We start from the raw sequence: 13,949 nt of genomic DNA on the forward strand, positions 1-13,949 counted from the left end.
CGGTATCGGCGCTCCGGTGTAGTACCCTTCCTGAAGGCACCGCCTTGGAGCGCATGGTTCGCCATATGTAGCTGCACCTCTGCGTGGTGGTAGTGCTAGGGATGATGTTGCTGCGCTCAGCGCCTATGTATCCTGCCCTAGGTGTGTGTGCGTGTGTTACGGTGGCGTGGCGTGTGTTTGTATTGGGTGCTTGATGATTGGTGCTTTATATATAGAGCGGGGCAAAAGCCTTTTTGGGTAAAGCAGAGCGGCTCAACAAGCAGTGCAAGGTTAATCTGTGAACCTGGAAGTCTGATTTCCATCTTTCTCTGTGTGGCCTAGAAAAGGCATTGGTTGATGTAATATTCTGCTGCTCTATGTATATACTGTTCATATTTAATATTTCTCCACTCGCAAATGTAAGGTGGTTTGCATATTTCAATATGAATTACATACGGACTGAAATGAGTGAACATTAAAATGCGTTATATACATCTGAATCCAAAAAAGTTATATCTTATAGTAATGAACGGAGGGAGTAGAAAATTACTGTAGAACAATTGTATAAACCAGCAACGTCTTTATTATTCGCAAACATAGAGGGTTAAAAAATAAGCTCTTCTATTTCTGTATTGTGATCTTTATTATTCACAAACATAGAGGGGTCAGACACTGTGATTTTTAGCTATTCAGTAACATCTCAAAAATAGAGGAGTAAAAAAAATGTAAACTAGCACAACCCATGGATGCAGAAATCTCTATTATTCACAATAACTTGGAATGCGGTATGTATCTACACATTGCAAGGAGGCATCTAGGACCAGAAGCAAGGCTGTCAAAACTCCATGAGCATAACCGAAAACAGAACAATGCAACGTGAACGGACATGCCCACTCCTGGTAGCGTCAGAGCTATCCAACTTGCAGCGCCTCAGGCATCATCGGCAATACCGCAGTTTGAACCAAACACAACCCGGCCGATATAAGCAACAAACGTAGTCTTCCTTGTACACAGAAACCAATAGTCCCCAGCAAAGAGAAGATAAGCTGTTCGGCATGTCTTGAAAGAGAAAATCAGCACCAAGTGTGTTACTCGAGTCCCGAACAATGCATCCGCACAAACACTTGTAGAGACAGAAAATATGATGAAAAATGAAAGCAGTAGCATGAGTAATTTTTAGAGGAAAAGTAGCATGAGTATTGCTCGAGTCCTGAAGCAATTATTCGCACACACATTTTAGATACAGAAATGATAATGATCAAAATAATCTCTTCATAAGAAATGGTTTGTGCGTCGTAACTTAGCTAGATGAACAAAACTAGTTATAGGTACTCCCTCCGTAAACAAATATAAGATGTTTTAGGTCACTACTTGAGTGACCTAAAATGTTTTTCATTTGTTTACAGAGGGAGTACATTGCAACTCGCAAGTACTGGATATAGCTTATGACTATCTGCACGGCATATATTGCATTATACTAGCATTATACCCGAGGGAAAATACACAGGAGCTCATGGGTGCTTCACATCCCTATACGATTATTAACTGTAAAAAATACCCAAAAATACTGAAATTTGAGGATATCAAACCTGGATTTCCAATCTACTTCTGTGTGAAGTTTCGTGAAATACCAGAAAACGTATCTATGGTGAAGAAATACTGTCCGAACTAAAATCCGTCCAAACAGTTTTTTCTATACATAGGAATTTTTTATCCTTTTCGCCACGGATACGTTTCCTGATATTTTTTCATGTAATTTCACACGGAAATAGATCAGACACCCAAGTTTGATATCCCTAAATTTCAGTTTTATTTCAAATTTCTCAGTATTGTTTTTGAATTTAATGTTCATTTAGGGGGTGGAGCACCCAGGTGCTACAAATCATCTTCCTATACCTGAGATGTTATCTTATTTTTTTCGGCTTGAAGACTAGAGATGGACAAAGGTCATCTGTACAAGAAAGAATCAAGGAGACACTTGTCCACTATATGCCGTCATTAGTTATTACCAATGGCATACTATTCCCAACTTGAGAATCAGATCCGCATACTAATGAAAGCCGTTCATAACGGCCCATTATAAAACAACCTAAAGTACAATAAAAAATATGGCAAGGCTGGTGCATTATGAAGTTCATGGGCAGGAAATGAATGAATAGAGTGCCTATTAAGGAAAAGAATAGCGAATTATACAAAATAGCACCGCCCCTTAAATTACGCTATTAGCAAGGTATAGCGCACTATAGTGTGCTATTAGTGATACATTGTAAACTGGTTTTTTTATCGACACAATTATCTACATGTTATAGTAATGCTATTAGCGGCGCTATCGTGCGCTTTATTTTTCAGTGGTGTCTAGTGACAAACTGAATTAATACTACCACACTGATGATCAGTTTCTGGAAAAGGTTCAGTAATGCTATGAGCAGCTTATTGAAAGGCAAAAGTAACTAGCAGTTGCCCCAAATTGATGTTGCTATAAGAAAAGCTCTTCTCATATCAAGAAAAAAAGAGCTCTTTATTTTTTAGGACAAGGCAGGCGCTTTGCCATTTGTACAAGAAATTTTTTGTCTACTGAACACACAAGATAAGTATAACTAACCTGCCTTCACCTCTTTACATCATCGGGCAAACCTGGGAGCCACTGGTTATTTGCAATGTCACCGGCAGCTTGACCCAACAGCTCGCCACTCATAACACCATCGTCATCCATTGTCGTGGCCTGCATAACTGCGGTAGAGCGGCTCGTTGCATCTGAGCCTGACCTGCTGGGCACCACCACCAAGGAAACTTCCCTGGTCAGCCGAATCGTTGTTTCTCATAGGCCGCTGGCAAGGGAAAACTCCGAGCTCTCCTTCGATCCTCCCTCTAATGTCGACAAGCAGGTAGCGGAGCCTGGAGGCCTCAGCCTGAAGCGCCGAGTGACTCTGAATCTTCCTCACGAGCTGCCTGTTTAAGGCCTTGAGGCGAGCCACCTCTTCCTCCAGCAACGCTGTGCGGGCCTTCCTCTTGTCACGGTACCTCCTCACAGCTGCTCGATTACCAGAAGGGCGCTTCTTGGCCCCGCTATTCTGTTGCGGCGACTCGGATGTCTCCGCGACATCGTCGGACTCTGCCGGGTGGATCTTAGTGTGGACATGGACGCAGGTGTGCGCGTGGTGGGCAAGGTCCTCGACATGCGGGTTGCAGCAGGCGTGCTGCGTGTCTTTCAGGACGTCGTCGAAGTAGCTGTCCATGGCCGGGCGCGGGTACGTCTCTGGATTGGTGAAATCTATGTCCGCGTCGTCCATGGTCCGCAAGAACAAACCTGATAACATGAACACGGCATGTATGAGATGCTCTTGCTACTTATTTTTATTCATTCGGTAATCGAATGCAATTGACGGCATTGGGAAGGGATGATGATTGGTGCAGGCCAACCACGATCGTTCTTGTGGTGACAAGCAAGAGGAAAACGAAGAACAAGCTTGAGTTGAGCTTACCCGCAGACGAGAGGAGTCGCGTCCTGGTCCTGGATGGCCACGGCAATCCGGAGTTGTGGTGGAGGAGGATGATTGGTGGGCGGAGAAGGGTGGGGAATAACCAGCAACGTTTTTGTGTGTTGTTCCTTCTCTTGTTCGCATTGACTTGGTTTCCTTTCTCGGGTGGAATGCTTTTCCTTCGATGTCGTCATCGATGGATAGGGGGAGAGGGGTCCGTAATAACGTGAAGACAAGCAAACCAGTTTGCCCGGCCGGTAGGTTGATGTGCGCCGCGCGCGGCGGAGATACTTTCAAGACGGACTGATGGACGCGTGTGCGGCTCTACTACCCCACGGGTCAAGTGTCAATCAAGTAGAGTAATATAAAATGGTGAATATATTCCGTGGGAACAAAAACGACATCATATTGAATAAGGGCATCTATAACGGTAACCCAACCCGCCAAAAAACCTCCCGCATCCGTCCGCGGACAGGGGGTCAGTCTGCGGACATGGAGGTGGGAGGCGGACATGGATATGAGAGGCAGTCATCCAACGCTAGCCGCGTACTGTCCGTCAACAAATTTAAATTTAAATCTATGTTGATCCACATAACGCGCCAGCTCACATCCCCGCCGGATCACATCCCCGATCATAACCAAAATGAGACAAATATGCGTAGTTTTTACATGCCGGAATCCAAAAGAATATCAGTTCGGCAGTCCGTGCATTTCTGCCCTGCCGGATCAGCCATCCTAGCAAGATGCTTCCCGATTAAGGAGGTGCCCTCGTCGCGGCGTAGGCAGCCTCCGTGTCCGCGTCCACCTCCGCCTCCACCGTGTCCTCATCTTGCACCGCCGCCAACTGATCTTTCTGCCGCTCCAGCGTGTGATACCGGACGGATTGCACGATAATTTTAGCATCAGCATCCAAAGACTCGATATTCAAGGTCAACATCTTGGTGTCCTCCGTATTGGCGGCGATCTTCACCCTATTTCCCTCGAGCGTGGTCTTCTTCTCCTCGAGCGCCGCCTTCTTCTCCTCAAGCACCGCCTTCCCCTCCTTGATCATGGTCCTCCTCTCTTCGAGCTTGATCTTCTTCTCCGTCGCATCCATCAACTGCTTGAACCTCTCCGCCTTCCGCTCCTCCTTGATGTCCGAGCGCCTCAAGCATGCCTCTTCCTTCTTCGCCAAGATTTCCTCGAACCTCTCCGTCAGCTTGGCCGCCGCACCTTCTCGCTTCGCCCTCTCCTCCTCCCACTTCTTTCCCAGCAGATTTCTTCTAACCTTTTTCGGCGGTTCTTGGGCTGGGTCGGTAGGGTCATCGGTTTCATCCTCGTTGGCTTGGGCTCCCGTCTTGGCAATGAAAAGGTTCCACTTCGGATGCCCATTCAATTTCAACCAACAATGCATGATGGTGAACGACTTCTTCTCCAACTTCTTATACACCACACAAGCACGAGTAGGCTACAAAAGTGAAACAATGCAATTCTGTCTAATGAGCAACAAAACAATACATATCTGGCTACTGATCAACAAAAAAAGAGCATATCCGGCTACTGATAAAAAATAGAGCATATCCGGCTACTGATTAACTAAATCAGAGCATATCCGGCTACTGCTCAACTTACTTGCTCGGCGATGCACGCTAGGACACCATGCGATGAGATGCTTCAAGTGCCCGCAATACTTGGAGACGGCCTCTTGGATGGTGTACCATCAATGATTGAGGGATTTCCACTCACGGTTGCAGACCAATGCGTCGATGTAGGGCACGAAATGCTTGTGCTCGTGGAACCTTTTGGAATTTTCCTCCAAAAGGTTGTGCCCTTTTGCTCCGCCATGGACAGGATTGAGGCTAGTTGCCAATGATGCGTCGCACAACAGCTCGTCCTCCCGCATCTTGAAGCTTTCTCTTCTACCCTTCTTCTTCGGATCGCCGATTGTATCTTTCGGATCATCGTCGTCGCCGTCCTCCTCCTCCTCCCCCTCCAGATGCTGCTCTCCGCCGGCCCAGTGTTGCTGTTGCTGTGTGCCATCGCCGTTCTGGGTGTAGGACTGCTGCGTGGCCTTCTGGGTGTAGGACTGCTGCTGCTGGTACTTGCCGGACTTGGTGGGATTCGAGTCTTCCACTAGCCCGTCCTCGTAGCCCCTCCTCCTCCCTCGCCCCCGTCGTGGATGATATTGAGCATCTCCCTTTCCGCGTCATACACCGGTTCCCCCGCTCTTCGCATTGCAGCAAACAACACGCGGGCACCCATCTGCTCTTTTCCTGCCGTCCTCACTCGAACAAGCGATGACGAAGAAAACTCAGACAAGAGTGGCACCACGTTAACATCAACGATGTAAGGAACCGTACCGATAGGGTTTGTGAGCTGCTTGGCAGCGTAGTAGTACAGAGGCTTGTAAGGCTGCGTCTGCCACGGCCTCGCCGTCCGCCAAGACCATCGCCACCACCAATCCCACCGGCGGCCAGATGCTTCCTCATCTTCTCCTCGTTTGTGGCCTTCTCTTTGATGCGGCGACTCTGCCACGTCTCCGAGCTGATGTTCCGGGCGAGCGTGAATCTTGAATCCTCCGGCACCTTTGGCGCCCCCATCTCCGGTAGGTTCTCCAGCGGTTCCATGCGTCGTCGGCGGAGGAAAGGAGAGGGTGGGAGAAAAGAGCGGGACTTGGGCGGAGAGCAATATAGGGAGTGGAAAAAAAGAGTGGAGGAGTTTTGCGCAGAAACAGTGGGGGAGTTTGGCGCGGAAACAGTGCAGGATGCTACAAAAGCGCAGGCTCGGCCCTCCTTTTGGGTAGGCCAGGGGGCGGAGAGAGACATTTCACGTGTCCGGACTCCCGCAACCCCCCCCCCCCCATGTTTGTCTCCGGTTTGCGAAAAAAATCTGCGTCTGGGCCGCTCCGCGCACCGATACAGGTCAGCGTTGCATGGCTTCCACGGTCCGGATAGCCCGGTCAGGACGGTTGCGGGAGATTTACGGGTCGGCGTTGAAGATGCCCTAATAATGGGCACCATAGGCTCTGATGCACCGGCCAAACTTTCAGCCAATCACTGTGCACTGGTAGATCCAGACACATAAAGCCATCCCATTGGGCAAGCGAGCGCGACCAACTTGAAGCACGGCCACCCTCATCATCAGTCGCCGCCGTTGCCGCTGGTTGCTGCCTACGTTTCTCGTGGCTCCACGCATGTAACCGTGTGCACCCGTGGTGGCAGCTCCAGTGGCGATGGTGGCAGCTCGCCATAGCACCCCGATGGACCGTCGAAGCTCGCTGCACGGGGTTGCATGAGCGACGGCCAAGAGTCGACGCCGTTCATTTTTAGAGAAAGGGCGCTTTATTACTTAAATGATTTAAACATTACACCTGTCCTCTGCATAATTAAGATGCACACAGTCAAACAAGGTGTCTCGTAGAAACGGAAAATAAGAAAGGCGAAATACAAAGAGACATGTAGAGTCAGTATAACGCCTAAAGCGGGGCTGGGGGGGGGGGCAATCCTAAGATCAAGCTGCCAGCCATGTTGGGTAAAAGTATCCCTCGTCGTACCCTCTAATCATGTACACACCTCCGTAAACATGTCTCGATTCTCCACACGTTGTAAAGATGACCATAAACAGAGAGTCCCGGTACATCTGTAGATAACCTGCATCAGAGAAGTACTTTTATCATTAAAACCAGTATAATTTCTACATAGCCAAAGCAACCAAATAATAGTAAGTTCTCCCACCTTGAGAAGAATTCTAAACCTATGGTCAATCCCATGTAACCAGTTGCCAAATACATTAGCAATACTACAAGGAGGATACAAGCGAGCAACTATTTAGATGACTGACCATATAGAATGAGCCAATTTGCATTGCAAGAGTAAATGTTTTATTGTCTCATCATGGTGACGAAAGACACATTGCGGGCTTCCATGCTAGTTCCTCTTAATAAGGTTATTTTTAGTAAGAATGACTCCGCAACGAAGATACCATGCAAAGATTTTATTTTAAGAGGTATCTTCATCTTTCAAATCTTTTTATTATTATCAACTGGCACATCAGACAGAATTAACGCTCTATACATGGACTCCGCTGAGAATGTCAACGCCGTTCATGGATGTAGCAGAAAAGATCGCCAGTAGTAGCAGAAAAGAACGACGGTTGCAGCAATTGGTCGTCGCCGCCGTCGCGGGTCGCGGTTCCGCCATGATGGATGTAGCAAAATCCCTCGCCGGTAGTAGCTAAATCTGAGGACGGTTCCAACAAAAAAAGCCACCGCCGTAGTAGGGCGCAGCTCCGCCTTGATGGATGTAGCAAATCCGTCACCGGTAGTAGCAAAATTCGATGACGGTTGCAGCTTATGGCTTAGCTGGTTGCAGCTTCCAGGGGTGGAGGTTTTCTCGTCGGCGTGGAGCTAGATGGATGGACGGAGCGCATTCAATGGCGGTGCTGCGGGGGAGCGCGGCTGGGCTGTAGCAGGATGTGATGCTGGTTGTAGCAAATTGCAATAGGGGAGACGCCAGGGAGCGGAGACCCGTAGTGATGAGGTCGATGGTGCTCCGCTCCGGTCCTCGACTAAGCGGCCTCCACAGCTGCAGGTAAGCGCGCTCAATCACAAGTTTAATACAAAATCATTAAGAGTGTCCAAATGAGGACTCCGATACCCAGCCACCTAATGTGGCGGTGTCCGACCGTAGAGGCTTGCAGTTCCGAGAAGAGTTTGGTGAAGTCGGTGTGGCACCATCCGCCACCAGCTACTTTACGGAAGCAACACCAAAAAAATTGGGTCGTCGCACATGTAAAGAATATGTGGTTGGAGTCCTCCGTCGTATGGCACGGGGGGCAATTACCATCGCTGAGGCCGTTGCGCTTAAGAACCTCGACCCCAGAGGGGATGCGCCCGCGGATCCATTGTCATAGGAAGATCCTAATCTTCAAAGGACGCCGGATTGATAATCGGCCAAAGCATTCAATTATCCAAAAACAGTTTGATATATAACAAGATTTTTATTTACAATCCACTTGAATGCCAAACGAAGTCTTAGTACTGCTAAATTTGACACCACGCGAGGAAGGCATCCCTGAATAAACTTTATCATATAGGCGACCTAACTGAGAAAAGTAACAGACAGAAGCCAGGATGCCCGAGTTGTCTCATACAATCATATGCTCGTGAACGCTCTGCATTGTCTTTCCCAATGCTCCTTGGCCAAGCGAACACGCTCAACACGCTCGGTTTGCATCCTCTTCTCCCAGTACTCCGGGTAACTGTAGGAAGGCAGAAATATTTCACTGATCAGCAATGTCAACTTAAGGAAGGGTTTCTACGTAAAAAATAGTGCACACGTTTGTGTGGGAGAGAGAGAGAGAGAGAGAGAACTATTACCCCCTTTATTATTACCTGTTTCTAAGCAGAATGTTGAGCTGATTCAGCCGCACAGCGTTAGGAAAGACACCGGCCTAAAGCAAAGCGAAAGAGATGCGTTTCTGATCAGGTGACCTTGGTAGAAAATATTGAGCAAAAATTTGATAGATTTACCCGGCGACAAATCGGGCATTTTGATCCAGGATCTGCAGACTCGAGTCCATCAACAACTGTCACAGAGGCTGCAGCGCTGCAACACGGGTAGCAGAAGATGTGGCCACATGAAAGAGAGACTGCATCGAACACTGTGTCCTGCAAAACCAAACATCGAACACTGTATAGCTCAAGTACTCTCCTCTACAGTACTACCCTCTAAATTAGTTGTTGACACATGGGTCACGTATCGGCCGCCAAGTAAAAGCTAGCATGTGAGAGGATTTATTTCCATGACTTACCAAGCAGATTGAACAGGTTAAGTCGATGTCGACCCGCATGGAATCCAAGAGGTTACAAGAGAGTGTCGGCTTATCCTCATCGCCGAATGTGAGGGAGAGGTCCACTAAGAGGTCCATTGAAACGGTTTTGTTCCACCTCAAGTTGATGTACAAAGCCATGAGCTCGTGCAGCCACGGGGATTCAAGTATCTCGATGTGCAGCCTCCGCGCTTCAGTTCTGAAAGACTGCCCTTGTTTTGAGCAACATTTCTGCAAGTTTGTTGTGCTAGATGTTATCATTATGGTTATAAGAAAATGATTTATCATTATGTAGTTGCTTGTGACTATCTAATTATCAAAGCAGGGAGCAGTAGATGGAATGTTGCCACAATGATCACCATTTCACACCAACAATATTGATGAGACTAATAATGTATAGTGTGCATCTTCAAATAAAGAGACATACAGGGGCGCAGCTAGATTGGATCCCGCCCGGGCCAAACATGATGAACAATGTTGAACAGTAGCAGAAGTGCTACGGTCAATGAAGGACTCTAGGGCCATGACCTGGGTCTAGGCCCTGGGGGCCTTGGGCCATTTGGCACCTTCGGATAGATAAATAGAGTGTTCACAACCAAGTATTACGACTTATTAGTCATCCATCTATCAATTTTTCTTCATCGACAAAACTGAGTAATTTTAACATGTCCCTCTCCTCTTTTCACATGGGATGTAAGAAAGTAGGAGTTACTCAGACCACTACCTAATGAAATCAACGCCTCAGATCTATTATACACTCTTACCTCCCGTGTGAAAAGATGAGGTAAGAGAGACCATCTTAAAACTGCTCGCTTTGCTTTAGAAAACATATATATTTAACGAAGGAAAACTGAATTATTGAGTTAGGGGCCATGCCTTGTCATACTTCTTTGTGATTTTCCTCATGGCTACAGCATTTACAATAGCATAGGTAACTAGGTCTTTTCCTTGCCGTACTAGTGCCTCATCAGTCCTTAGAGACCTGTTTGTGAACCACATGAAGTACTTCCTCAATCCCGTGGATGCTACATGCAATTTAAGTAACTTTTCGACCCTTTCATTGAAGCAGCGAACGATTGCTGACAGCTCATTGGAAAGGGATGGAAAGAAACTCTCATCACGTACTGCAGATGCAACAGCTAGTGTCAAATATTGATCATGGGCCATTAGCCTATACCTTCACTAATAACACTTTAAGTATTCAGGAACATATAGATTGGAAAACAAGTAAAAATGCATGTGCAAGAATAAGGTGTTTGATTCATATGAAGAATGCATGAACTGTGTAGACTTAGGTGTTTGATTCATGAAAATGGAAAACAAATACAAAGGAGTCATAACAAAGGTGTTCACATTAAATGCAAAGAACATACAAAGTAAAGTTGTGAGACATGAGGTGTAGTGTGTCATCTCTACTATGGGTAGCATGTAATCTCTATTGTGGTTGTTGTAGTCCCGTCGAGCTGTGTGGTTCCCATGTACTTCCATTTTTTGCTACTACCTGTATAATACCTTAATACTTTGCAATAAAATGGATGTATGTATAGCCGACATAGAGGTTGGGAATTTACCCTCTTTTGGGGGGAAAGAATAAGAAACATATAATTTTATTTTGGCAATAAACACCTTCATCTTATTCTCTGCAGACAAAAGATCTGTAAAGAGGTTTAAGTGGATTGCACAAATATGGCATTTCTCTTTGAATCGGAGATCAAAATAAAATTGTTCTTGTTTCTTCTTTGTAGCATTAATTACGATGAACCCAATTTTGATGGATAATGGCACCAAGAGAATAATTCCTCATTCTTATTATTTCCTTCACATTTTCGATGAATCAAGGAGGATCCTACATCGTCTACCTTTATCCCATAATATCACCACATATGTAGGAGGTGCAAAGTTAAATGATATCGCCCAAAATGGAATAATGCATGTTTTCACAAGATACTCCCTTAGGGCTAGAGGAAAACTATCTTATTTTTTTCAATCATGTTGCCATAACTTAGTAGCACCATGTGTTGGGCATTAATTATTGATTTCACAAACGACACAGAGGGGTCACTAATTTACTTGGTATTTAGGGATAAGCTTAACGAAAGATAACCTTGTTAGGGATCGACAACTATAACGGAAACCAGAAGTGATGTTATTGCCATGAGGGAGAGATGACTCATGTGGAGATTGTGCACGGGCTTTCAATTGACCTGCGCCTACTTGTTTCTCAAAGCATCTTAAAATTAGTTATCCAAGATAAGTGGACAGCCTAAGGCAAAAATTCGGGTGGGGTGTATGCTCTATGTTGTGCTATTTGAAATTCTTGTAATGATCTTGAGTTTAAAAAAAGAGCCTTTCTATTTTTTGCAATTTATTCATATGGCTACCCACTGGAACCATATGCAAAGGTGTAGGATGTTAATTATGTATTTTAGGTGGACGTATTTGAAGATGGTAGAACAAACTATGTTCAACCGACATAGATGGTGGTCTCTAGCAATAGGATGCATGCACTAGTAGAAAAAGGGCCATTAGTCGAGAACCGGGACTAAAGGGTCGTTACTAAAGCCCCCCCCCCCCCTAAGGAGATTTCTTTTTTGAATTTTTTTCCGATTTTTAAAATTTTGAATTATTTCAATTTAATCTCTAATCACCCCTCATCACTGCTCTATTTAACCTCTAATCTCTAATCACCTCTCATCATTCCAAATTCACTAACTTCCCGGCCGGTCACCCATCCTCTCAGTACTCCAGCCTGAGCACGCTTAACTTCCGGGTTCTATTCTCTCTGATTTCCAAGTCTGCACTTGTTGTTTTCCTGACAATAGTAAGATGTCAATCCTATTAACCATCAGGAGTTTAGCTTGAGCATGAAGTCACACGTTTCACTGTTTGAGTTTGAAACTATTATTCTAAAAAACAATAATTATTTAGTAACACTAATATTTCTTGAGTAAGTAGTTTGACCATAGTTTGACCACAATTTGACCACATTTTGACCATAGTTTGACCAGATTGACCAAAATTAAAAAAATAATATAATTATTTGGTAACAATAATATTCTTGAATAATTATGTAGTAACACTAATACTTCTTGAATAAGTAGTTTGACCAGATTTAACCAAAATTCAAAAAAACTGAAATTTGAGCATATCTTTTTTTCCTTTTGGAATTTGAGGATTCTAAAAATTTGCAAACAGGCCGTAGGCTGTCAAAATCGGATGCGGATTTTCATGCTGAACATTTTGATATATTATACATTTTTTTCTGACATCGTATGCAAAAGAAGTTTTTATCATTTTCTTTTGCTTTTTACAAAACTGGAAAGGCGATCCGGGGGGGTAGAGTTTGAAAATGGGACCTTTAGTCCCGGTTTGAAACACGAACCGGGACTAAAGGGCATTGCACCTTTAGTCCCGGTTCGTGTCTCAAACCGGGACTAAAGGTCTAATCTTTAGTCCCGGTTTGAGACACGAACCAGGAGACCTTTAGTCCCGGTTTGAGACACGAACCGGGACTAAAGGTCCCGGTTCGTGTCTCAAACCGGGACTAAAGGGCTCATCTGAACCGGGACTAATGCTTTTAGCCGCACGAACCGGGACCAATGCTCACATTAGTCCCGGTTCGTATAAGAACCGGGACTAATGGGCTTATCTGGCCCGAACGAAAGCCATGTTTTCTACCAGTGATGCTACACAAGTGTATCTTGCGATCCATATTGTGTTCGCTCAAACTATTTTTGAGACTTTGCTTTTCAAACACTTTCTACTGATATACTTTGTAAGAATAAAGTGCATTAGTCGGTCAGAGAGGCTGGGGTTTCCATCTTTCTACAAAGAACAGCTAGCCTTCTGGAGAACAATAGAGAACAGATTGAGAATAACAAGCACAAAGTAAATACCGCCGGCCCCGGTGCACTGGCTATGCCCCGTGACGACCATGGTGGTGTCGTCGCCGGGGAGCTGAGGGCAATAGGGAATAGCGTTGCATTTCTTAATCATTTGTTTCAGACGCTTCAGCCCCAAAGTGGGCAGTTCCTCCTTCATCCCCTGCATATATCTCTTGTACTCCTTGGCGAACTTCATGGCTACAATGGAAGACAAGATCATCACCAGATCGAGATTTCAGGAAGGGAGCGAGAAGAGAAGTTGCTGCAGGGCAAGCGATTACGGACAGTTTGATTACCTTGCTGCTAAGCGGCTTAACCGAATTTAGAAAGAGTAGCCAACTACAAAGGCGCCCTTGTATTTGAGAAGTCAACGCTAGCTTGTATTTGAATGAAGAGGTAGGCCCTTGCATTTGAATGTCAACGCCAGGTTGTATTTGAAAGAAGAGGCAGGCCCTTGCATTTGAATGTCAACGCCAGGTTGTATTTGAAATAAGAGGCAGGCCCTTGTTGCAAGGTCAACAGTTATGTTTCGATGTGCACATTATGTAGTGTTATGTGCATGCTTGTGTTAGTTATTTATCAAAGCAAGATGTATGGCGGCAAGTATAAAAGGAAGTTTATATGGCCGAGCTAACTAGAGAGCACGGATAAGCTTGCGCACAGACACAGCTAAGGAGTTGACATTGAAACTTTTAAATCACTCACAAGAGCAACAAAAATAGCTAGGTGCCAACCGTAGGCAGTAACTCGACCATGATGGCACGCCCATCCATGATAAACTATGTAAAAATATCTGGAT

The 13,949-nt window shown here is 45.5% G+C and overlaps 1 protein-coding gene and 1 pseudogene across 1 annotated transcript; both read right to left on the minus strand.

Annotated features, from left to right (window-relative positions):
* Window positions 1-583: 583 nt before the first annotated feature.
* LOC123167941 (basic leucine zipper 19-like) lies at window positions 584-3,628 on the minus strand (annotated as a pseudogene).
* A 4,962-nt stretch (window positions 3,629-8,590) lies between these two features.
* Window positions 8,591-13,346, minus strand: LOC123165038 (probable E3 ubiquitin-protein ligase BAH1-like 1). The gene is made up of 6 exons (XM_044582665.1): window positions 13,170-13,346; window positions 10,143-10,379; window positions 9,249-9,497; window positions 8,968-9,105; window positions 8,830-8,888; window positions 8,591-8,696 (listed from the first exon to the last, which is right to left on the minus strand). Exons 1-6 carry the CDS (start codon window positions 13,344-13,346, stop codon window positions 8,591-8,593), a joined length of 966 nt encoding a protein of 321 aa, XP_044438600.1.
* Window positions 13,347-13,949: the final 603 nt, after the last annotated feature.

This window comes from Triticum aestivum, chromosome 7D (assembly GCF_018294505.1).
Source record: "Triticum aestivum cultivar Chinese Spring chromosome 7D, IWGSC CS RefSeq v2.1, whole genome shotgun sequence".
Taxonomy (NCBI): domain Eukaryota; kingdom Viridiplantae; phylum Streptophyta; class Magnoliopsida; order Poales; family Poaceae; genus Triticum; species Triticum aestivum.

What these genes read in the sequence shown, in the direction of transcription:
- LOC123165038 (XM_044582665.1), bottom strand. Translation starts at nt 13,346, where the DNA reads ATGAAGTTCGCCAAGGAGTACAAGAGATATATGCAGGGGATGAAGGAG. An exon ending in TCACAAAGAAGTATGACAAG is followed by an intron (nt 9,498 to 10,142) that starts GCATGGCCCCTA and finishes ACAAACTTGCAG; the next exon opens with AAATGTTGCTCAAAACAAGG. An exon ending in AACATTCTGCTTAGAAACAG is followed by an intron (nt 8,697 to 8,829) that starts GTAATAATAAAG and finishes GCCTTCCTACAG; the next exon opens with TTACCCGGAGTACTGGGAGA.